Below are 25,720 nucleotides of genomic sequence, written 5' to 3'. Positions count from 1 at the left end.
ATGCTTGCTTTCCTAATCGCTGGCTGATGGTAAAGAATATAAATGTTTGTTTCATTTGTTGTTTAAAGATAACTATCTTGTTTTTTCTTCTCACAGATAAGGGTACACAAAAGAAATATAGACTTAGTGTTTAAAGGGGTGGGATAGAGAAATAGAAGAATCACTCTTGAAAGACAAATTAACAATGGATCATTGGAGCATTCTTTGTTTTAGGCTGCAGTGACTCATGATGATTTGTTTGGCTGAGAATCATTATCCAAAAATGAAGTATATACATACTTTGCTCCAAAATATCGTTTTATGTATCTCAGATGAGTCATCAAGAGTTAATTTTTACATTCCTCTGTCATAAGTCAGGAAGTCCGTTGAAAAGGTATGTAGTTAATGTGATACCGAGTTCTTAATGAACAAATGACGGACGACACTGGATTACACGGTTGATGTAAAACCCCCTAGTCAAGTATGGGGAGGGGTCATAGTTTAGCAAATAGCTAAGGGGATTAGTGGAAGTAATACAGCCATTTTCCCATAGAGTCCAATCCAGCTGTCATTTTTGATGTAAAATCTCCCTTTCTGCATATATGTTTGTTTTCAAATCCTTGTATTCAAATCTTTGTATTCCTATTATTCATTTATTTCTTATTTCTCATGCTACTATCTCTCTATCTCTCTCTCTCTCTCATCTTGTATAGAGATACAAAAAGACATAGACACAGTCTCATTAAGGGGGCTAAGACATATTTTTTTACATAAGACAATCTCAGGGATATTCACACTAGATTGACATGAGTTACAGAAACAGTCAGGGGTTTGGTGTTATGTGTATAGAAGTTGCTAATGTTAAGCAGAAAGTTTTTTTTTGTGTGTAAATACGATTCATGTTTTATAGATTGCATATGTTTGTTTTTTGTTGTGTTTTGTGCCTCCTGTACAAAAATGTGCCTTTATATGTATGCACAAAGGGTGGGGAGGACAGGAGATTGCTGGAGGGTAGACATATAGATATGCATCTCTGTGTAGAACATTGGAGTAGGATTTTTGCCACAAGATATGACATAATGTGAAACCCTAGAAAATGTAGAATTTTCGTGTTTTTTATTTTTTCACTGTTATTATTATTATTATTTTTATTATTATTAATTTTTATTTATAAGGCACCACTAGGTATCCGTAGCGCTGTACAAGGACATACAGAAACACAATACAGGGTGAGACAGCACGGTACAGTTAACAAAAAGCACAGTAACTCAGAAGCTCAAAGTACAGCTAGATGAAAGGTGAGAGCCCCCAGCGGTGAAGCTAGAGGGGCAGAAGGGCAGGAGGACCTCACGGAGGAGACAAGGAGCTGGAGAACAGAGTTAAGGTGGTGGAGAACAGGAGGAGAGGAGGCCCTGCTCAAAGGAGCGTACAATCTAAGTGGGGGGTTGGACGGACAGAGACACAAGGGTAGGAGGAGGAAAGGGGGAGAACGCAGAGAGGGAGAGGGGGGAGAGGAGAATGACGAGGACGGTGGCAGGAGGAGGGCAGGATAGGGAGGGTGGTAGGTGGGAGGCTGGAAGGAGGTCGGTTAGGTGGGGGACTGGAAGGCTTTGAGGAAGAGGTGGGTTTTTAAGGCCCATTTGAAGCTGGACAAGTTGGGGAACCATACTGTAGAATGGTGGCTGCTCCCAAAAACGAAAAGGAAAGCAAAGCAGCAGATATCCACGATATCTGCTGCGATGCACCCTTCTTAAATATGCGGGACACACAGAGGGACGTTAATTTCACGGTACGTGCACGATAGTATCATTATTTGTTAAATATGCCCCTATGTGACAATCTACAGTCCACTTCTGAAGTAGTGGGGCGAGGTGGAACAATGAACTAGGCTAGAGAACGAACTGGTCCCCTTTAATGTCGGATATTAGGTGAAGAACTCCAACAATCCCAAAGAGAAAAATTAATTTAACCTCTGGGATCCTAATACCCAAAATGTTGTGAAATGAAGTATTTGTATGCTGTAGAGTTCATAATCACACCTGACAATAGAGATTAAAAGTTTAGATAAAATACACGTGCACAATATTTAACACTTTCACACTTTCTCCACGGCACAAAACCTGACCTCTAAGATATATATATAATGACACACAGAACACTTCGAATAAATGTATATAACATATTACACCGAAACAAACCACAACAAATAACATTACTACACTTTGAAATGAACACACCATCGATTTTGTTTTTTTTATTGCACACTCATGTCTCTAGCGTCAGTATAATGCTCTTGGACTAGCAACAAAGTGGTATAGTGAAATCACAGTGAGCAAGACCACATGATTGTGATGTACGCAAAAGTCCTTTGGGCTATTATAATCCATCATTTTGGTCGCTACCCTGCCGAAATGGCGCGGCGCTCGTTTATTACGCAATTTCCTGTTATGCCCTTTGCATAGTTTTACTTGTTAGCTCCTGGTTGGTTCCATTTTATATAAACCTCCCGGTTGTTTTGAAGATGGCGTCCAGCGCATTGATTAAGGTTAGGATCCTCCGAAACTTACCTAATAAAAACAAAAGCGAGGAGTTGGCAGCACCTAGCAACGGTAATGCTGATACTAACAAGGAGCCGCAAGTATCAAGGTGAGTTATGGTGCGAAGCTGGCAAGCACTGCGGAGAGACAATGTGTGGCAGAGCCAAGAATCTGCATTTGTTTCCATTTAATCATTTAAACTATAATGGCAAATCTTACATTTATTTTAACCCCCAAATCCACGAATAGCTTTTATGATTTGCCAAGGCAGACATACATACACGATGTGATTGTCAAGAGAAGACTTTTAGCTAAATAGTTGCCCTGGTTTTTAATTTTGTGAGTTGCTCAGTACTAATCTAGTAATGATGAAGTTTAGTGTTGCAAATTTTGCATCAATGTTATTGTGCAACTTACAGTGCTAAACTTAACAATCAAGTTTCTTTCTGTTTACTGCCCCACATTTCCAGCCAATAGATTACTTACCTTGGTTAATGTTCCAAACAACTGCAGCACTGTGAGGAGGGAAAGGGGTGCAGAACAGCAAAGAGAAGGGTTAATCATTTAGTTAAGTGCTGTAATCTGCATGATTTTACAGTGCCCATATTCATCATTACTTAAATCTCAAAGTAGCCCAAAAGTTATTAAAATGCTGAAACAGGTATGTACTCTGCAACCACTGCTGTATGTACTCTAAAATGCTGAAACAAATCTCATCATGACTTGTCATTGTTCTCCTCTATAACCTTCATGATGAAGCACCCCCCTTATCCCTAGCCACCCCATTTATTTGGCTGCATTAGGGGAGTTATCAGCTTGACACATTTCATCCATGTATATTTATTTGTCTGTTCCTGGTTATGGCTTAGTTAATTAATTGACACAAAATACTTGTTTTATTTCAGTTAATGAATTGAACAGAATTTTGGAGAGAGTGGTTAGCCCTAATGGACCACCTTCCCTAACTGTATTATAAATCTGGTTCCTTAATTGCAGCAATTGATTGAAGTTTGAATCTTTAACCTAATTTTTGCAGTCATCACTGGCTGCTCTTTTGCCTAGCTGGCAATGAGTGGCTGCAAACTAGTTACGATGATTACACTCTACATTGCTTAACAAGCCTCCAAAAACATCCCCAGTACAATTACTGATACAGACATAACCACATCTGATCAAGTCACTAAAGACCATCTGCTAGGCATATTTCCTGCCTATAAATTTTCAGTGGGGATTCCCCCAAAAAGACTACATGTGCAGGGTGAGATGTGGATGTCGGCTGATTTGTCCAATTATTGGACGAAAAACCTGATAACATGACCATAAATCCCACCCCACAAGCTCGCTGCCTAGGTGTAATCCTTGACTCACACCTATCCTTTGTTCCCCACATTGACTCTATATCTAAATCCTGCTACAAACATTTAAAGAACATTTCCAGAATTCGCACATATCTCACGCAAGACACTGCAAAAACCTTCCGCATTGACTATTGCAATTCCCTCCTTACTGGTCTTCCCAAAAACAGACTCAAACCCCTACAATCTATTTTGCACGCTGTGGCAAGACTGATTTTCCTTGCAAATCGTTCTTCCTCTGTTGAATCACTCTGTATGTCTCTACACTGGTTGCCTGTTTTGTACCGAATCCAATATAAAATACTTTTTACTAACTTACAAGGCCATCAACAAAGCTACACCAACATACATCTCCTCTCTTGTCTCAAAATATCTCCCAACTCGGCAACTCCGTTCTACACAAGATCTGTGTCTCATCCACCCCCATTACATCCTCCCATTCCCGGTTACAGGACTTTTTTCGGGCTGCATCCACTCTATGGAATTCTCTCCCTCGCACAGTAATACTCTCCTCTGGTCTACAAACTTTCAAGCGTTCTCTGAAAACCTACCTCTTCAGACAAGCTTATAATATTCCTCGGCCACCCTCTTAACCTCGCTACCTTTAGCCTGTTACACAGTTTCACGCGGGACGGCTGCCCCCCTGACCAACATTGTTGTGTGACAGGTTCATTTAGCTTATGAGTCACTTTTACCTTTGCAGTCTGGCTGGGCCAAAATGCAAAATGTAGACTTAACCTCTTGTGTCAGTCTCCCATTGTCCCATAGATTGTAAGCTTGCGAGCAGGGCCTTCTCACCTCTTTGTCTGTTTTACCCAGTTTGTTTATTACTTTATTATGTTTGTCGCCAATTGTAAAGCGCTACGGAATATGTTGGCGCTCTATAAATAAATGATGATGATGATAGTGTGTACCCAGCTTCAGTCTACATACTGTCACCCAATAACCCTTGGTCTAGACCAGTGTTTCTCAAACCCAGTCCTCAGGGACCCCTAACAATGCATGTTTTCCATGTCTCTTTGCTGGAGCACAGGTATATTCATTGCTGACTGACACACATTTTGAAAGATCCACAGAAGCTACTAATTATTTCACTTGTGACCTGGAAAACCTGCACTGTTAGTGGTTCTTGAGGACTGGGTTTGGGAAACACTGGTCTAGACTCTTCTCTTGTTTCTTTCAGGGTAGGCTGATTTAAATCAACTTGATTTTAAATCGCCATTAAAAACTGCAGGGTTTTAACAAGCTTTTTTTTGTTAATTGGCATACTGTGCATTATGGACCATAGTCCTCTGACCTTTGATTAGCTGTTCTACTAACAAAAGATCTGTATCTATGGCTATTGCTTGCTGACCTTATTTAATTATGACTTGTGATACAAAGAGGCACAGGTAACAGATAAGTCCTGATAAGAAACAAATAATTCCAGAATTCGTAGAGAAAAACCAACACCACACCAGTGTTTTAAGTTCAGATAGAAAGGACAGTTGAAAGAAGTAATTTATCACTATCACAAATTGCAAAAGTCATGACTGGCAGAAAGAAAGATCTTGTATGGATTTATTTTACTGAAGAAAAGACGTTCAAGCCCAATGTAAAAGCTGTGGTACAAAAATGATGGGGTTGGTTGCCAGAATGAAAAAACACTTCCAAACATGCACTCTGGGCCATGAGGCCCAAGATGAAGGTGAAGAAGAACTAGTCCAACATGGCGAACAGCAACAAAGCTGCAAAGCTTGTGTTTCTTTTTAAAGCATTCAATAAACCTAATGTGTAGGCTTATTCAGATTTACTATTCGGGCAAGGCAATTGCCAACTATTGTAACTTTTAACTTCACTGCTGTTTCGTTCCTTTTGCAGTTTGTGTTGTGATTAGTGTGTAGTTAAAGATACAGTATTTTAAAAGGCCTTTGTATTATTGGTTTATTTGTTCACTTCATTGTTTTTTTTTTAAAAAAAAATTCCCAAAAATCTAATTTAAAAAAAAAAAAAAAAAAAAAAGCGATAATTTTTTTTTTTTTTTTTTTTGACAATAGATGTTGTTTTGTCATTGAATTCATGAACTCCTTGATATTCGGGAGGTTTGGCTGGAATTCCTGATGTTATCTTCTCCACCCTTCGTTACCTACTTAACATTCTGTGATTCACTGTCTTAAGCTGGGTACACACTACACGGTTTTCATCCAATAATCGGCTCAATCAGCCGACATACGACCGCTCGTTCAAAAGTCGGGTCTGTGTGGGCAGTGACACAATGGTCGAAAGTCTGCCCAAATGGACGATTGTCGCCTCATTTGGTTGGTCGTACCGTTTAATATTTTCGTTCCAATCTCGTTTCCGTTGTGTAGTATGTATAAACTTCCGACCGATCCACAACAGTGAGTACGAAATTGCATTGCTCAGGACAACAAGGCTGTAAAAAGTCACTAAAGGGACGTCCGCTGTTCCCTTTATCGTCCTAAACAAGGCTAGTGTGTATGCAGTCCATGGACCGAGCGATCAGACTATCGATCGCATGTAAAATTGAGCGGCATAAAAAGTTGGTGGAAAATTCTGTAGTGTGTACCTAGCTTAAGGTTTTCTGTGATTTCTTTACATAGATTATTTTGCTTTTAAGCCTCATTCTTTACATAATTGATGAAGGGGCCTGATAGCCATATTAATAACTTTGGAGTACCTGAATGACTTGTATAAAGTTAACTTAAACTGCAGGTACTTCTACCTTTCTTTGTTTGTACTCTCAATTTTTGCTTTTCCCCATTTTTGTGTTGGTTGCTATGAATTCTCTATTTTACTGCAGATACCTGGCTTTTGTTTAAACGCACACCTCAATCTTGAGGATTTTCCTCAGGGAAATTTTTAATTTTTTTCTGGGTGTCATTTTGTAGAGAAACTCGCTGTAATACAATATGAGTATCTGCCATATTTACATTAAGCGAAGAGGAGATCAGCATGTAGAAGGTGATTTAGGTAACTAAATATTTAGATTACTCTTTCTCCAAACACATGGTGAATATAGTAATCTTATGTTTGGAATATTCTCTGATAATATACATAGGGAGAAAGAACAAATAAATTCCTCTAGTGTAATACATTCAAAAAGAATTAAATCACTTTATATATTTCACTTACCAATGTAACAGCATACAATTTTGCAAATTTAAACATAAGAAAAAGAAAGGAACTGCGCTCAACTCCAAAACGGCAAGAGCAGCAAAAAATCAGGAATCCCTTCCTGTATAACCAATATAATGCGCTCAATTGCCTAGGACACACCAATTATGTAAGTGATTGCTGTAATTTTAAACAACAATGGACGCTTAGCAGACAATCACCATCATCATCATCATCATCATCATCACCATTTATTTATATAGTGCCACTGATTCTGCAGCGCTGTACAGAGAACTCATTCACATCAGTCCCTGCCCCACTGGAGCTTACAGTCTAAATTCCCTAATACACACACACCCACACAATTAACTAGTTAATGGTTGTCTGCTAAGCCTCCATTGTTGTATATTTACCATCCTCTGGGCATTGCTTTTATCAGAATTTCAACTATCCTATCATTGTTGGTTGTTGTACCAATTGTCTAATTTTAAATTTAAATTTTATTGTTTGATCTTTGGTCAATTAAATTAACTGTTTTTACTACATTGTTTGCACTATTCATGCTATGTAATATTTCTAATTTAAAATTACAGCAATCACTTACATAATTGGTGTGGCAATTGAGCACATTATATTGGTTATAAATATAAACATAAAACTGCTTTCTTATAGTCTAGGTGCGTTCCTAACAGATTTCAGTTGTAAAAACAGCATGTATCTCTCTCCACATCCTGTCGTTTGGTGTTGGGATAATCAGGAATTTTATCATGGCAGCATGCTGTGAGATATCCAGCTGGGAGGAAAGATGTAATAGTACTAAAACCATATATGCGTTTCAGTACGGAAGTATCTGTCACCTTGACAAAGGTGACTAAAGCTGGGTAGACACTACACAGTTTTCATCCAATAATCGGCTAAATCAGCCGACATACAACCGCTCGTTCAAAAGTCGGGTCAGTGTGTGCAGTGGTCGAAAGTCTTCCCAAATGAACGATTGTCGCCTCATTTGGTTGGTCGTACCGTTTAATATTTTCGTTCCAATCTCGTTTCCGTTGTGTAGTGTGTATAAACTTCCGACCGATCCACAACAGTGAGTACGAAATTGCATTGCTCAGGACAACATGGCTGTAAAAAGTCGCTAAAGGGACGTCCGCTCTTCCCTTTATCGTCCTAAACAAGGCTAGTGTGTATGCAGTCCATGGGCCAAGCGATCGGACCATCGATCGCATGTAAAATCGCTTGGCATAAAAAGTTGGTTGAAATTTCTGTAGTGTGTGTACTACAAAACAGACAGACAGTTTTAGATACATTGGCACTTGACAAAGATACTTTGGTATTGAAATGTGATGGGGTTTCAGTACAAATAAAGTTTTCCTTCCAGCTGGTTATCTCCCGCATGTTGCTATTATAATGTTACAGTATGTAAATATTTTGTTAATATAGTATAAAGGGCTGGAGTTAGGTGTGTATTAGGAGGATAAGTGTATAAGTGTGTGATTATGTAACAAGGCTATCTAAGAACAGGATATGTAGGCAACGTGCAAAATTAAGGCACTATTGCCTTGTACTAGTTATACAGTGCCTTGCTGTACATGAGTTTCAACACTCAATAAATGTTTTTTTTATTTTCTTTTTTTTAAATGTAAAAAGGAGAACTGTGTCTTTAAGGTTCAAATCTTGTCCTACACAAAGGATGAAAATCATGTGTAAATGCCTTTTAAATTATAGATGTATAAATATTAAATTTTCTTCACTTTAGTGTTCCTTATGAAAATTTTAAAGAATAATGTACAAGTCATTTTGGGGATCCGTGACGTCTACAAAAGCATTTATATGGCCGTGGTACTCTTTGTGACTTAGAATATCCTAACAATTCAGAGTAGGGGCTTCATTATTCTGTATATAAACTTGTAGATTTAAATAACATTGATTTTTTTGCTTATTTTGCAGGGAGCCAGAACAACCCAATCAAAATGACAAGCGAAAGGAAAAAGGAATGAAGAAAGCTGTAAACAGGTTTGAGCCCTATCACCCTCAAAGACGCTTCCGAGCTTTCATCTCTAACATTTCTTTCGATGTGAAATGGCAGGCTCTTAAAGACTTAATTAAAGAGAGAGGTAATTTGAATGAAGCAGTATTCTATGTACTTATTTTAGGCAGACACACACACCTCTTTTCTTTTTCTGTTCTTTCTTTTGCAAGGGATAGGATTTACTTCTTTGGCAAACAAAATTTACATAGTTTGTTTTGGTGTTTTAAAATACCTTTTTCACGGTGTTGTTTTGTGTGTTCATTTTTTTTTTTTATCTTTCTTCGTGTTGGCTCAGTTTTGGTAGTATGTTTGTTTGTTTGTTTTTTGTTTTTGTTTTTTTTCTCAGCTATTGCTTTTTCGCGAAGTATTTTTGCTACAAAAAATTTGCCAAATTACTTTTAGTTTTCAAAAGCTGAACTTGTGTGTTTTTTTTTTGTTTTTTTTTCCCGTTTGTTTACTATTTTCTTGTTGTAATTTAGTCTGCTGATAAGACTACTTGTCAATTTGTTTTTTCACATTAAAGGTGCCATAGCAAGTTATGTTGAAGCTATACATCTCAAATGTTAGCATGTTTGCTGAATGCTCCAGGTCTGTGATAGTTTTGTGTGGTCTGTGTAGCTATACAGTTTCTTTCCTGCACTTGTAGGGTATACAATGGAGATGATTTTACTTTTTTTTTTTATTCCCATATGATTATCATGCAATGGTACATTTCAAAATTCATTTGCACTAAATATTTTTATTATTGGTATGATGCTTATCTGTGTGCTGTAGAATGCATTTTTTTTCTTCAACCAGTGTATTTTTATATGTCTAAGATTTAATTAGTCATATTATTGTCTCAATGTAATCATTCACATGAAAATTGTATTTAGCTGCTTTTGTACAGTAAAGACTATCTTTTCCTTAAATTAACTTGTAGATAAGTTTTTGGATGTGCTTTCTTTTGGAGAGGAGGTCTTACACACTTTATCTGGATCTCCTTTTTTCAACAGTAACTGGCTGCTACTGACCAGTCCTCCTGGTGTCATCTGCCACCAGACACTCGCTGAATGCTAACTGTGCACTATTTGTAGGAGACTAGTGCTGCCACCACCACTTATTATGATTCAGTACTGCTGGGTAGCAAACAGAGCATTGACACCGAAACACTTGGTTTGACACGGGCCAGCCTGGAATGGATTCGAGTGTAAGCTCTTATCTGTCGGTTACAGCAGGCAATATCAGTCAGGCAGAATCTTGAAAGTAGTGCTATTGCTCTTGAAGGGGTTCTTATAAGGAATGTTACACACTTGTTAGATGTTAGATCCAGAAGTTACAGATGGAATACAAGTTGGAATATATTTTAACATGGACAGCATAGCTCTTTTTATACAGTTATTGTCACATGACCTGGCATGAGGTAATCCATCTTAGCTCCTTTTACTAATCCAGCTAATTCAAGCAGCGATTATGTTAATATACCTGGATGGATTTCAGGCCTATAACATTATAGCTAGTGGCAAGGAGGAGAACAGCTCAGCGAGTACCCGGCTTGGTATGCGGTGGGGGACTTATGCAGCAACAGGAACGGCGGTGATTACAGTATGCACGCCTTGCTTGCTGGGTCAGGGTACTCCTCCCTTGTTTGGTGGGCTTCCTCAGCAGTGACCGCCATTTTCCTGCTCTGTCCCCTCATTCAGTACGATTGGCTCATAGACCAGGCTACAGTAGCTTTAATTGCCTGCTGTATTACATTCTTACCTCGTTTAACTTGTACACTGAGTATGTCAGTTTGAGTTAAAGTGACCAGTTAACTGCTATACAGTTTCATGGTCCCTAGGATTCTTTGACTGTTTGTAGAACTATGTATTATATATATATTTTTTTTAATGTCCCCTCTGGTTATCTTGGTGTAATATTATAATGGCAGAGGCGTTTAATAGCAATATTTCTCTGGTGTATGTACATTTACAACTTCTCCACCAGGTCTGAGACCGGGACTTGGAAATCTGGGCAAAACTCTACTTGTGCCAAATGTAATTCTAAATTATCTTATGGACAGTGTGATATGGGCTTTCTTTCCGCTGTACAGTAAATGTAAATACTTTTTGACCATCTAAGTTGGAAACTGTAATATTTGTGAATATTATATCATTCCACATCAGCTGATCCAATACTTTCTTACCTTAGGTTTCCAAATTTTAATTTATATTTAATGAGACATTTCTCTTAGCTAATGTAGTTTTTCATATATGTGTGTTATATATACAGTAAAGAGGGGATGTGCCTATGGTAAAATATTAAGGGTAGTATAAACCCAAAAGCCAAGGTATGTGCATATGCGTACCAGATCTGTACTTGAAACAAGCTCATCAATGGAAAGTGTGGTGTTTCACCGTAGTCATATGGGTCCACTGTAGTCTTGTAAGCTCATATAAAGAGCGAGAAAAACCCACAATGTGATACCATTACATAGGTATATTCATTATAGCCCAGCCACCCAAGATTAGGCGTACCAGAAAATAGAATTATAGTGCTTATCTGTAAGGTATCCTTTCAACAACTGGAACTCTTCCTTGTATACAAAGGCTCATCAGCTGGGTAAATGAATATCATACAGCATTAGAAAAAGTAAGATAAACAGCTTATCTGTGTCTCTGTAGCATGAAAACCGCCTCAGCTCATCCTGGTATATCGATAGTAGATGTGGCACCAGCTTGTCTGCGTATACTTCTAGGTCATGTACAGCAATCCCAGTAGGGTGACAGCTTACAAACTCCACTCAGCAGGTATATATTAGAGATAAAAAAAACAACAAAAAAAACCCATATAGTGTAGTATTTTTGAACAGATGATTTATTTAAAATACATCATAAAAAATGCACACTCACAATGTGTGAAATATTACAAGCTCATCATGAATCCATACATATTAGATATATATCAAGAAATGTTCAGTCTCTAGATAATCCATATAGTAGCTTCCAGTGGTCTCCGCACAAAAGTTCCCACTGGGATTCCACTCAGCAGCCAGAGAAGCAGAAAATACCTTACAATGTAATGTGTATGATAGGTGTATCAAATAGTCTCAACGCGTTTCATCCTTAAAAGGACTTCCTCAGGAGTTATTGGAGCCTATCTAGCCGGTGGTTTTATTTATAGTAATGCGCACCGTCATTTTGCGTGTGCGCGTTGCTACGTGCGTACTGCGCATGCGCGGCATGGGTATTGCTGCGATCTAAGATACAGCAGCTGTATGTGGATATTGCTGAAGTATGGTAGAGGAACTGGATAGAATAGTGATAAATATAGGTCAAGAAGTTAATAGAAGGGCATCTTTGTATATGTAAGGGTAATTTTACCTCTCCTTTATCAAGTTCCTTCAGAGATCAGTGAGATAAGATGCTGGTTAACCAGGAGATCAGTAATCAAGACACAGACATGCTAATGTCAAGATAGAACTGAGCTGTGCTCATTTATTAGTGGGCTACATTTATACATGAAAAAGCGTTTGATCTGGTTATAGGATAGAAACACATGATTGATATTTTCCTGAGTAAATATAAATCTTCTGACAAAGCTAGTTAGTTCTCTTCATGTCACTTTTATGGGTTCTTCTTATCAGCTTTGCTGGCGCCAGTACTCCCAATGCCAGCATTCATTATCCCATGTCCTAGGCCTCCATCCGGGGTCTTTGAGATAGTTCAAGGCTGGAGCTGGTGATTACGCTGAATGTATTTTTAAGGCAAATACCAACATTTTTAACTCCTTCATATATCATTACCATTATCGCTGAGGACCCTAGAGCTCCTTTCACAGTATAGGAATAGGTTATTTGGAGTCAGCCATCATTATGAAGGGTGTTTATGAGATGGCGGCCATCTTGGTAAAGGGATGTGAAGGAAAATAGAAATCGGCCATCTTTAGGTGGGTTAAAAGTGGTGTTTTGCTAAAAGAATTTGTCAGCGCCCATTCTTGTTATTGGAAGAGGAAGAAAATGGGGCAATGTGAATTAGCGTAGAATACTCAACGTGCGTGTCAGGATGGTCCCCCTATGCCATCCTGTCTGCTGTTGCTGGCAACCGGCTGGGCTTACTTTGCCACCATTCCCTTTCATTGTCCCAAATGCGCCCTCTTGCTGCAGTAGGAGGGGCTTACACGTGCTGCCACAACTGGGCTCCTTACCGGCATCCAGTACCTGGTTTCTTCTGGGTAACTGACGATGCCAGTGTACCCTGTTACTGGTGTACCTGGGCTGGTACTCCTGACCCCTTGCTATGGATCAGGGTGCTGTGGATGGATCCCCCCTGGCTTATCTCAGTGGCCAGAGCTGCTGGGTAACGTGCAGAGCGGTGATGCTGGGTCCAGACTTCAGAAACAGCCGGGAACTGATTGGATTTTGGGTCTAATCTGTAGGTCACAGGATTTTCAGCATGGAAGATGTTCTCAAGCAGGTCTTTGAAGCAAGTGATGTTTATTTGCAGGCCAGATGGAATCAGAAGAACAACTTTTAGTACAAAACAGAGCCTTTTTTATGCACATTTGGAGACTAGTCTTAGCAGGAGGTAATCCTTCCTCCTGTCCCTTTAACCAATCTGGGTTGATTCATGCAGCCTGCACGTGAATCAACCCAGAGAGTTTTAACACCTTTAACATTTCTGTTAGTGGCAGAGGGGAGTATACTTCCCTCCCGTCCATGAGCTGCTAGGGAGAGGGGGGCTCAGCCCCCTCTTCTCCCCTGGTGCCTCTCTGTCTGGGGTGGGAGATTTATCTTTTAAATCTCCCGCCCAAACTGACTTCCAGGGACTGGGCATTGGGGTCTGGCTCTGCTCCCTGGCCAAAAATAGTATCGGGGAGAGCAGCCAGATCCCGGAGCAGCAGTCCCTGCTTTTTGAGCTCCAACTAAGAACTTGGCTTCCTGGGACCCCCAGGAGGCGCTGCACCTCCCGGACCTATTTGATTCCAAGAGGCTGGTTAACTCCCTCCGGCAGCCACTGAAGCTGGCTGCCGGATGGTGAAGGATCCAGGGCTGCTCCTGCAGCCCCTTCTGGACCACCAGGGACAGGGTAAGTAGTTTCTTATTTTTTTAAACATATACATTGCACATACATCTACATTATACACATTTACACTGTCCTACACAGGTTTAACCCTTGGTGCACACCGGCTAACTATTGACACTGCAGCACACAAACATTTATTTACATACACATTTAATTAAATACATTTGAAAACCAGGGCTCAACTTCCCGGCACTAGGTGCCGGGGGTTAACCTTTATCTTGCTGCAGCACTGGGTGCTGCTCAGCCATTGCAAGTCGGGGTCCATTTCAAGATGGCCACCGCATTCGTGAGGGCCAGGTGCTCTATCTTTAGGGAGATGACTAATAACCCACTAGATCTTCTCTTGAGACCAAGGGGCATTTTTCCCCCTCTTACAGCCAAATCAATAGAGGGTAGAGGGAAACCTTCAAGAAAATCCAAAACATCTGTTGCACTCGGCTGGTGGGTAGAGGTGTCGTGTTTTTTTTTTTTGTTTTTTCCAAGGTTGTACATCTAAGTATAGAAAACAAAAACGTCCACTATATCATGGGGCTTAGAGTGTTTAGCACTATCCGGACCTATAATTGGTTTTAGTTTTAAAATGTTCCAGAACTGTTTTGAATAATTTTGTTTAAACTTGTAAATACAGTATAGGAGCTTGGCTATCTGCATTTGCAAACACAGCAGAGGAATAAATTACAATGGTGTATGTTTTGTGCCTTGAAACTATTTCACACTTTAAAGTGGAATATTTCTCCAAAAATATAAATACTTTAGAGGTGAAAGGCAATAGCTTTCATTCTTTTGTTAAGCTCAGAATGTCCATTTTTGTTTTCTGTGAATGAGTATATGGTTGGAAAGGAGCCACTTAAAAGTTGATTTTTTTTTTTTAATTGAAATGTAATATATGAAAAAAAGAGTGCCTTGCTGACAATATTTATAAACCATTAATAAAGATGCACATGGCATAAAGCAAAAAAATTTCTAAAATAAGAGTAAAAGTCAGAAAATAAACTTGCATGCAAGTTATGTATCTGGTTCCTGACAATAGTTATCAGGTGACGTGGCCTTCTAGAGACTGCTTCTCACTGTCCTCCCCCCTGCTGGTGTTGAGGTCTGGGATTGGGCAGCTAGACTGATGACTGATGCATTTTACATCCTCCCCTTTACAACTCTATTTTTAATTCCCAGTGTTTATAAGTAGCAGATTGTTTTTTGGGTGATTGTTATACAGCCCCAATTTTCATTATGTGTTTGATCACTGCTCATATGAATTATAGGAGGTAAATTTAGGAGGAATTAGATGTTTCCTATGGGAGTTTGTAGGAAACTTCCATGTGTTCTCAGACCACATGTCCTCTTTGTGTATGGATGCCAGGCCTCCCTCTGACCTGAAGCCCTGATATCTTGTTAGGTGTCAAGTCTCTTCAGTGATAGGATAGCTCACATCAGAGGTTCTTTCAAGCTTCATTCAAACCCATCCCCTCCCACTAGAGGTGACAATTTTATATCATAGTTCCTGTGCCTGTAAATACCCTGCTGGGTACTGGCACAGAGGGGCATATTCAATTCATATTCAATTAGGTGCTGGATTGCAGTAACGCATGGAGTGCGCATTACCAAAGGTAATACGGTACTGCAAAAAACGCAGATTTTTCGGTGCGAGCGAAAATCGGCCTTATTGTGGTGCTGCAGATTACCTTCGTAACCACAATCCCGGCACCTAATTTAATATGCCCCAAATAATCTTGAGTAAAGATCTGGATGCCACACCCACGTGTAAAGGTTAAAGTGTACCACATGCAAAATGAGCAGTTTTCCACCTGCCTCATTCTTATTTTAAAAAAATAAATAAAAATAAATAATAGCCAGTTTGGTGTGTGGATAGCATAATTTCCTGGAGACTTGTCACAGGGTATTACCTTAAAAAATATCTTGGATTTGGTTACTATGATTAAAGATTCTTTGAGTAGACTGCATGGGGTGGAAACTTTTTTTTTTTTTTTTGCCCATTTCTCTTCGGAGGAAAACTAGGGCTTCAGCTATATTTTATAGAAGCCCCATTGTGTGCTGCTTGACACATTAATCTTCCCTTAATTATAGCAGCCAAACCCAAGGCTAGTCTGTGTGTGACTGGCTACTTTAAGTGGATGACAAGCCCAACATTACCCTAGACTTTCTTAAGGAGATTGTCTCTGTCTCTTATATATTATCTGCTCTGAGATGCGGAAGTTGTAGTGGTAAAAAATAGCTTCAACTCCACCCTCGGGTTAAAGGTTTAATTCAGCTCGTGGAAAGTCTTGTATATAGCCGTCACAAGTCCACACCACTCTGCACAAAGGATAGGGTCATTGTATGCTTGGACTATGCTGAATGATAAAAGTTAATCTGAAGATTTTCCACCCTCCCCTATCCCCAATTGGACTACTTCAGATCAGGGGTTTCAATCAAGATACACTGTGGATATCATCTGATGAAGATTGAGGTCTTTGACTATGAATAGAACAATGAATAGTAAGTAATTAGAGGTCTAAATAGGTTGTCTGTCCTAATTGTTTTTCTTTTTCTTTTGTGTTGGGTGGTTAGGCAGGTAGGGTCTTCCCCAACAATACAATGGGTCTGCATATTTTATTATAGTATCGAAAGTGCTGATACTTCTTTTAGTCCTAGAACTCTAAAAGGAAATTCTTCAGTAATCGTCAATAAATGCTAGGACTTTTTAGCAGCAGGTCATGGCAACAGGGTGTGAACGCTATTTGATCATTGGCTAGATACACAAGAATACTGTGGAGACCCCATCCACATCTCAATAAATACTCTGATATAGCTGGGAAATCCTACCTCTTTAAATCAAGTGTATGGGGGAAATCTCTACTAAAATGTATTAATGGGGGATTCTCCACTGGTAGTGGAAATCTCCTGTAAGAGGTTACGTTCTCAAGAGGTCAGGTGGTGGCCGTCTTCTGGTACCACTACCAGAAATAATGATTTAAGCAGCAACAGAAACCACCATCTTGTGAGTCCATTAGTGGCTGTAAGCGCAGACTCTTTACCATAAGGGTTCAGTATCTGCCAATGTAGTGTGCACATTAAAAGCTGCACCTGATCTAATTCATGTTCTTTAATTTGCTACAATTGAGTATTTGTGTGAGAGAAATTATTGGAGGAGTAATAGAATATTTGAACTTTTGATATGTTTAGTTAATGGGAAATAAATAAATGAAAGAACCTAATCATGGTATAACAAATAATATAACAAAAAACTACTATATTTTAGTGATCCTAACTGGAGGACTGTTTGAAGCTGTAGTGTACTCTGTGTTGACTGGATTTATGGAATGTGTTGGAAGTATATTTTTTGCTCCATTGTGTCAACCTTGTTCTGGCAGGTTTTTCACAGTCCAGTATATCTCCTTATTTTTAATAAAAATATGAAAATATGTGATGTATAATCCAAAAATTGTGGAAAATAGTGTTGGGCTATATTGCAAACTATGAAGTGACATTCTTGCTTGAAAGGGTGGTGAAGCAAGAATGCATCACCTTGTTTTCTCTGCATACTTGTAAATCCTGTGAAGTAACTGAGCTTGGCTGATGCTCAATGTTGTTGATGACTTGTTCTAAATCCCCATTGTTTTCTTGGCTTTTCTCCTATGGTGTATGTTTCGTCTGGAATCTGATTTGTAGTGGGTGAGGTAACATACGTGGAACTCTTAATGGACGATGAAGGAAAATCAAGGGTAAGTCTCTGAGAGATTCCCCACCTTTTACTTGTATTTATATGGGACTTAATTTGTTTTTTATATGAGCGTCGCGTATGCAGCTTTTTCTAAGATACTTGTGGAAGCAGCAACCAAGCAGCAATAAAAGCAGGTGTTAGGAAAATTTTGTTTTGATGGCGCTCACATGGCTTTGAAAGTGACTACTGTCAAGGTTTGTGTCCATTTTATTCCTTCTCTTATTACTATGGTAGTTTTTGTTCTCTGGTCAAAGGCGAGTTTGGTAAGCTTTAACTGTATGAAAGCTGTAATGGGAAACTAAATTGAAGTGACTTGTTTCTAACATTCCACTAGTTCATTTTTTGGGATATTTTAAATGATATCTTACTCTGGCATTAGTGATGTTTTGTGTTACTATGCTTGGCGTAGCATGGAGTAGTGATCTGTTAAGCCAAATGTTGTATAGGCAATCCTTGCGCTATAATACCGTTTATATGTTTGCAAGTTTGTACAAAAAATATTTTACTTTGCATTAACTTTTTTTTTTCTCTTTTGTGTTATTATTCCTCCCACACCACAACCTTCGCTGGCTGTCCTAATGCCTTCCTTTTGTGTACCACCTGCTAAGGGATGTGCGTAAGTATCCTGCTTGTATTTGACAGCTTACTGTCAAATGGGCTTGCATGCTTCTAACAAATTTATATGCTCTCATTCAGTGTTGTGGAGTTTAAGCTTGAGGAAAGTATGAAGAAAGCAGTGCAAGTTCTCAACAAGCATGCTCTCAATGGAAGACCATTAAAAATTAAGGAGGTAAGAGGTTAGTTTATTTTGTATCCCTCCTAAAGGTAATTTCTCTGCAAATTTCAAGAGTAGTAATGGACCGTGCTGAAACAACAATTTTAGCATTTGCTGGTCAAATTTTTGCTAACTGCATATAGACATATCGGTGTGTGAGAGGAAAGCACCTTGGAAAATGATCGAACTTTCCTTCACTACTTGCTGTTTGAGCATCTCTATGGCAGAAAAGGATAAAGATGCTTTAATCATCTGGTCTTTACAAATGTTTTAAAGTGGCTACATGTGAAGTATTTGTATATATGTCTCAGAAATATGCTTGCTAGTACTATTGTGGGTTTTTTGTTTTTTTTATGTCATATTATTTTTAGATTTTTTTTCGTCAGTGATTTCCTTAGTAACATTCTAAATACAAAATGTTCTCAGAGTTGAAGGTGGGATCTTTTATTCAGAAACCCCAATATTGAGAATGTGTGAACAAGTATATAACTGAACATGACACTGTTGTGGTTAATGTCATACACACAGTGTATGTAGAAGGTCACATTAAGCAATATAATGAGAAGAGGAATGACCAGGGCCGCTTAAATGCCATTTACTATATTTTATGGTAAGACAGTAAGTATTTTGGATAATGGGTCAAAATAAATATTTAAAAGTGAAAACAAAAAATCTTAATTCTAACCTTGGTTATTTTTATGTAATTAATATATAAATAATGAGATCTGAGTTTTGTTTTTTTTTTTGTTTAGATATGGTCTTCCTGAGTAGCAATAATTGTGTGGCAAAGCACCATGGACATATTTAACTATGAAACCACCATATATTTACTCATGGTAATATTAAGTCCCAGTTATACATCTATAGCAGACTGGCCTTGAAGGATTAATGCTTTTATCATCACCACAGGGTTGGGCAAATCTTGGTTGCCATTGCTACTAAACTCCCATTTTCCCCTCCAGCCCCATTTAGTAGAAACGGAGTCCCGTCATAGTGCGTCATCCGGAAACCATTATACGTCTATCCAAACGGCAAGATCCCCCATGAGCAGAACTATAAAAGTCTAAGCTATTGAAGTGGTCACAGCATGTTATAACTATGCATGGGGGTGCTTGGTAATTCATGGCAGATACATTTCATAATACAATTCGTGCAAATGCATTGCCACATATCTCTGAAAAAAATTATTTTGCGTGCACAATTTCTGGCTTCTAACATCTTTGCTGTTGCACATAACTGCAACACAACTGCAAGGGATAATGTGTTAAATAAAATTACAATATGTAGATTTTGATCTGGTAATCTTAAGTGCTGACCAAAAATGCAGCTGCCTCAAAATGTAAAACTTTAGAGTAGTTATGTGCTTCATCTATTGCCCCAGCTTTTTTCTGCTTTATTGTCAGATTTGTTTTCTAGCTTGTAACACTTGTTTAAAATTCCTGCTGATTTTGTCATTACAGATAGATTGGTCTTTAAATTATAACAAGCATATTAATGGTAATGTGCCCCTTTTTTAAGTTTAGAGGGCCATCTGTACAGCCCCTGAAATTTCAGATTGCCCATCACTGATTTAAAGTGGGGGGAAAGAGAATTGTAGAAATAATGCAGACCATTCCAGTCTCTGCCAAGTCATCTTTGGGGAAATACAAACCATGAATGTCAGTGATCGAATTTTGAAAACAAACATTTTGGGTAACTAATTATGAGTAAAGAGGAGGACTTTATCACAGTACTTTGTTTTATCTGTTGCTGACCGTTTTTAAAACCTTTACAATGATGAATTATGGTTTTAAAATTCCGTCATTTTAGTTTTGTAACTTTGTGTAGTCCCGTCCCCGTCCCCCCTTTTTTTTTATCTGCATATATATAATATTAGTGATTTAATTACAACAAGGTGCTTTAGTTGTATAACTTAGTAGAACTTAGTGTATATACGATTTAATATGGTTTTTTTTTTTTATCTTGTTTCAACCGTACTGTTTTCTTTGACTTCTTGCATTTACCGGCTCATGCATTTTTTTTTTTTTTTTTTGTGTCCATTCCCACTGTCAGAAACCCACTGTGAAATTTTTAGAGGGGTTTGTTTGAGATTGTTACATGTCCACACAAAACACATTGCAATAATAAAACCCTCCTTACCTTGAATCCAAAAAGCAGTAGTCCAATACACAGGATTCCTGTACCCTACTCCCCACAGTACAATTAGGCAGGCATTTGCTTGGTGGGAAACTGAGCAATTGATCCCAGGGTCATTCCATGTCAAATCACCTAGGAAAATTTCATTATGACACCCACCGACTTTTCATGAAACTTGATACTTACCCATGTTACAATTTATCTTCTCTAGGCCTCAGAGTTTCTGACAGATAGCTGGTCAAAGTTATATAAAATTGCCACTGATGATTCTCCGTTTTTAGTGTGTTGTGTCATAAAAAAATTCACATCTCAGTGCCTAATCAACATATCACTTTAAAAACGAAAACATTAAATACTCATACAGGCTATCAAAATCCCAATATTTTTCTTTTACGAGAAATAATTAAAGTAATTAGTTCGTACACAAATGCTACAACATGCTCCAATTCATCAGACAAGACACATAAACTTGTGATGAACAGATCAACAGACTAGGGAACATGAGCATAGATTACAGCTGGGTGCAGTGTACAACCATTCTTTGTCTAATGATACCCTTGAACTTCATCTTGAATTATGTAAGAATAGTTTTCACTAAAGTCCAGAAATTACAGAAAAGCAATCAAGAGGGGCAAGTAGGCCTTATAGGAGTAATTTTTGTGAGGAATTTAATGGTGGTGGTTAAAATTCCAAAAGGGAAACACCTGGTGTGCAAAATTATAACTAATTACTTTTCGTTTTTAAAGAGAAAATTTTAATTACACATTAAAAATTCATACAGGCAATAAAAATGACATGCGGGTGGCATTTGAAGTAAGCTCTTAGCCCAAGCTCACACTTTTCCTTATTCTCACAAATATGCTTTGGATATTTCTATGTACTGTTGGAAACGTCACAGCAGCGCTGAGGATTGATTTCATACTAAAAAATAAGCCTGTTTTAGGATCTACAGAACTACCATCTCTGTCTAGCTGTGGGACTTGCTGAGCTCAATTGTCATTGCAATTTCAACATCTGTTCAGCTATTCACTGAGCTCAGTTGTGATCACTGTTACCATCTCTGTTTGGCTGCTAGACCCTCTGCACCCAACTGTCAGGATCCTTCTGGACCTTGTCCTGTCAAAATAGCAGAAACTGGCTACTCTATTAACCACAGCCAGAGGGTGGTAAAGTATCCTTCACATCTTCCATTGCCCCACTCAATTTGGATCAATTGTTCCATTCTGCTCTCTCTCATTATCTATCCTAGCTAATACACATTCATTCACATCTCTTCCATCATGCACCTACTCAATTTACAGTCTCTCCTATTTATTGTCACCATACTTCTCTCCAAACTCCTTTTCTTTCTCCATCATCCTATTTCTCCCTCTCCGATTTTATGATTTTTCCTTCACTATTTCCCTCCTCCATAGTCTGTACACATAAACTGTTTTGTCTCCTGCACACACCACATTCACCAGCCTACATAAACAGAAATAAACCTCCTCGCATGTCCTCTTTCTCACCGTGCTCCTTCTCATGGCTGCTGGTGATATCTCGCCTAACCCTGGGCCCCGTACTATTCCCATTATCTGCTCACGCTTCTCGCCCCACCCCAAACCTTTCCATCCATCCCATACTTCCAATTCCGCCAAATTTATCCACATATCTTTACTACCCTCTCTTCCCTTCTCCTGTGCACTATGGAACGCCAGATCTGTTTGTAACAAACCTACATTCATCCATTATCTATTAATTTCTAAATCCCTCAACCTCCTTGCCATTGTAGAAACTTGGCTGACCTTTTCTGACACTACATCCTCTGCAGTTCTCTCTATGGAGTACTCTCCCTCAGCTGCACTCACAGACCGGGAAACAGACAAGGTGGTGGAGTAGGCATTCTACTCTCTCTAAGCTGCACCTTCCAAGTTATATCCTCCGAACCCTCCCTCTCAATCACTTCCTTCGAAGTCCACACTATCCGCCTATTTTATCCTCTGTGTTATCGCCCCCCCAGGTTCAGTTGACCAATTCCTTGACAACTTTGCGGCCTGGCTCACTTATTTCCTATCCTTTGACCTGCCTACACTCATACTATGTGATTTCAACATTCCCATTGATAATCCCACTGTCTCTTCTGTCACTATACTTATTTCACTTACTTCCTCCTTTGTTCTCTCCTAATGGACCTCTCCCACCCACTGTGATGAGCACTCCCTTGACCTTGTCTTCTCCCGCTACTGCTCCAGCTCTAGTTTCTCCAATTTAGCCTTCCCACTCTCCGGCCACAACCTCCTTTCCTTCAGCCTCACCTTACCTCATGTCCTTCCCCCTGCACCCAAGTACACACGTACACAACAAAACCTAAATACTCTTAACCCAATCCACTTCTCATTTTCACTAAAACCATTATTTCCTCCAATGACTGCATTGTCCTGTCCTAATCAGGCTGCTCCTTCTATAGCAAAGCATTCACTTCAGCCCTAGACAATGCAGCTCCGGATACTACATATAGTCTCTGACGAACCAAACCCCAGCCATAGCACAAAAAACAGACCTGCTACCTGCAAAACTGCTCCTGCACTGCAGAGCACAACTGGAGGAAATCTTGATCCTATCCCGATTTCCTCCACTATAAATTCATCCTTTCATCTTACAGCACTGCCCTTTTAATTGCCAAACAAACATTCTTCAAATCTTTAATGTCCACCAAGTCTTCTAACCCACGTCACCTCTTTGTCACCTTCAACTCACTTCTCTGCCCACCTGCACCTCCTCCTCCTTCCTCCCTCACCGCCCATGATTTTGCCACCTATTTCAAAGACAAAACTTACACCATTTGACAAGATTGAAGATGAAGTCTCTGCACTCATCTTATCATCTCACCCTACAACCTGTCTACTCAACCCTATTCCCTCCCAACTAAAGTAACCATCTCTTGATCCAACCTCTCTCCAATTACCACCCTCATTTCTCCCCCCCCCCCCCCTTTTGCCTCCAAACTACTTGAGTGATTAGTGTACAAACGCCTGTCTCACTTTCTCTCCTCTCATTCCATTCTCGACTCTCAGCATTCAGGCTTTCGCCCCCAACATTCCACTGAAACTGCTCTCACAAAAGTGACCAATGATCTACTTACTGCAAAATCTAATGGTAATTTCTCCATACTCGTGCTCCTGGACCTCTCTGCTGCTTTTGATACTGTTGATCACCCTCTTCTCCTACACACCCTTCACTCCATTGGCCTTCCTGACCGTTCTTTCCAGGTTCACTTCCTATCTGTCGCACTGCTCCTTTAGTATTTCTACTTCTGGCACATCCTCCCCTCCACTCCCATTATCTGTTGGGGTCCCACAAGGCTCTGTTCTTGGCCCTTTTACTTTTTTACATTGTACACCTCATCTCTTGGGGCACTAATTTGCTCGTTCGGCCTCCAATACCACCTTTATGCTGATGACACCCAATTCTGTAGCTCTTCCCCTGACCTCTCTCCTTCTGTACTATCTCGTGTAACCAATTGTCTTTCTCTACATGGATGTCCCAATGCTACCTAAAGCTCAACATGTCCAAATCAGAGCTTATCTTCTCTTCTGCCAAAGTCACCACCTGCCCTCAAATCTCCCTCACTGTCAATAACGCCACAATTTCCTCTGTCTCCCAAACCCGCTGCCTTGATGTCACACTTGACTCCGCCCTCTGCTTTATTCCTCCCATCCAAAATCTCTCCCAGTCCTGTCGACTTCACCTTAAAATAATTGCCAGAATACACCCTTTTCTTACTCAACATGCTACCAAAGCTCTTATCCATTCTCTCATCACCTGTCTTGACTATTGCAAACCCCTGCTATCTGCCATTTCTGACACCCATATATCCACACTTCAATCCATCCTAAATGCTGCTGTAAGACTGATCTTCCCCTCTCACCGCTTCACATCTGCTACACCACTTTGCAAATCCCTACACTGGCTCCCTGTGTCTTACAGACTCAAATTCAAATTACTCATCCAATCTACAAAGCCCTCAACAACACTACCCCTGCATACATCTCAAATCTCATATCAAAATACTCTTCCTCCCACCCTCTTAGATCTACCTCTGACCTGCCCCTTGTCTCGTCTCTGGTAACAAACTCATACTCCCGCCTACAAGACTTCTCTCGTGCTGCTCCCCACTTATGGAATTCCCTACCACGTTCAATCAGACTTTCCACAGCCTTCAAATCTTTAGATGCTCTGAAAACCCATCTATATTTTTTTTATTTTTTTTTGAGATTACATCTTCGATAACACTATTCACACTAATGCACCCTCACAGCTAACACTATTCACACTAATGCACCCTCACAGCTATCCCAATCTCCACTCTGAAACACATTTACTCCACTTGTTTCATCTGTGCCCTCTTCCACTTAGAATGTAAGCTTTCTAATGAGCAAGTTCCTTCATACACTTTGTTTTCATGTTCACATTTATTTTGTCTACCTTACAAATCTATGATGATAATAAAATCACATTATTTTTTTTTTTCTTTATAGCCTTTTAAAGTATACTTTTAAGGATCAATTTATAAAAACAAAAAGGGACATGTTAACTACTCTGCCTCAGGTTGATAATGCTTATTGAACACAAGAATATTTTCATCTCAAAAATTTCTTGATTTTTGAACTAAATGATTCTTTAAGGATACTCAGTCAGGCAAGAATGTAAAACTTTTTTTTTTATTTATTTTTTTTTTTTTCTGGAATACCCATATTGTGATTGCCAAAGGATAAAAACTTCAACGTGATATGTGGATTAGACACTGAGATGTGATATATTTTTTTTTTTTTTTTTGAGACCTATCGCTGACAACAGAGAATCAGGAGTGTCATTTCTGAGCAATTATATCTAACTTTGACCCTCTATGTCTCAAACTATGAGGCCTAGAGAAGATAAATATTACATCTGTGTCACGGCCTTGGTGAGCTGATATGGATGCCTTCCCCCCCCATACTGTAACACCGAAAGCACATTTGCTAATTTGCTATAAGGTCCACTTGTGCAGCTT

The 25,720-nt window shown here is 39.2% G+C and overlaps 1 protein-coding gene across 5 annotated transcripts in view; it reads left to right on the top strand.

The window, feature by feature from the left end:
* Positions 1-2,444: 2,444 nt before the first annotated feature.
* The window catches only part of LOC142149119 (heterogeneous nuclear ribonucleoprotein M-like), a 113,535-nt gene continuing 90,259 nt past the window's right edge, over positions 2,445-25,720 (top strand). For 3 of the 5 annotated variants that reach the window (XR_012690860.1, XM_075204839.1, XM_075204840.1), the window contains exons 1-2: positions 17,849-18,396; positions 18,477-18,570. Coding sequence is in view for 4 of the 5 variants with exons in the window: in XM_075204839.1 (XP_075060940.1) it covers positions 18,359-18,396; positions 18,477-18,570 (132 nt within the window). In the remaining variant the exon portion in view is untranslated. Of the gene's footprint in view, positions 2,626-8,935; positions 9,103-17,728; positions 17,782-17,848; positions 18,397-18,476; positions 18,571-25,720 lie in introns of those variants that run through there. The other 2 variants (XM_075204841.1, XM_075204838.1) reach the window with 2 other exon arrangements.

The sequence above is a fragment of the Mixophyes fleayi genome, chromosome 1 (assembly GCF_038048845.1).
Source record: "Mixophyes fleayi isolate aMixFle1 chromosome 1, aMixFle1.hap1, whole genome shotgun sequence".
Lineage (NCBI taxonomy): Eukaryota > Metazoa > Chordata > Amphibia > Anura > Limnodynastidae > Mixophyes > Mixophyes fleayi.
The sequence above is the reverse complement of the archived record's forward strand: the minus strand, read 5'-3'. Positions and strand labels throughout refer to the sequence as shown.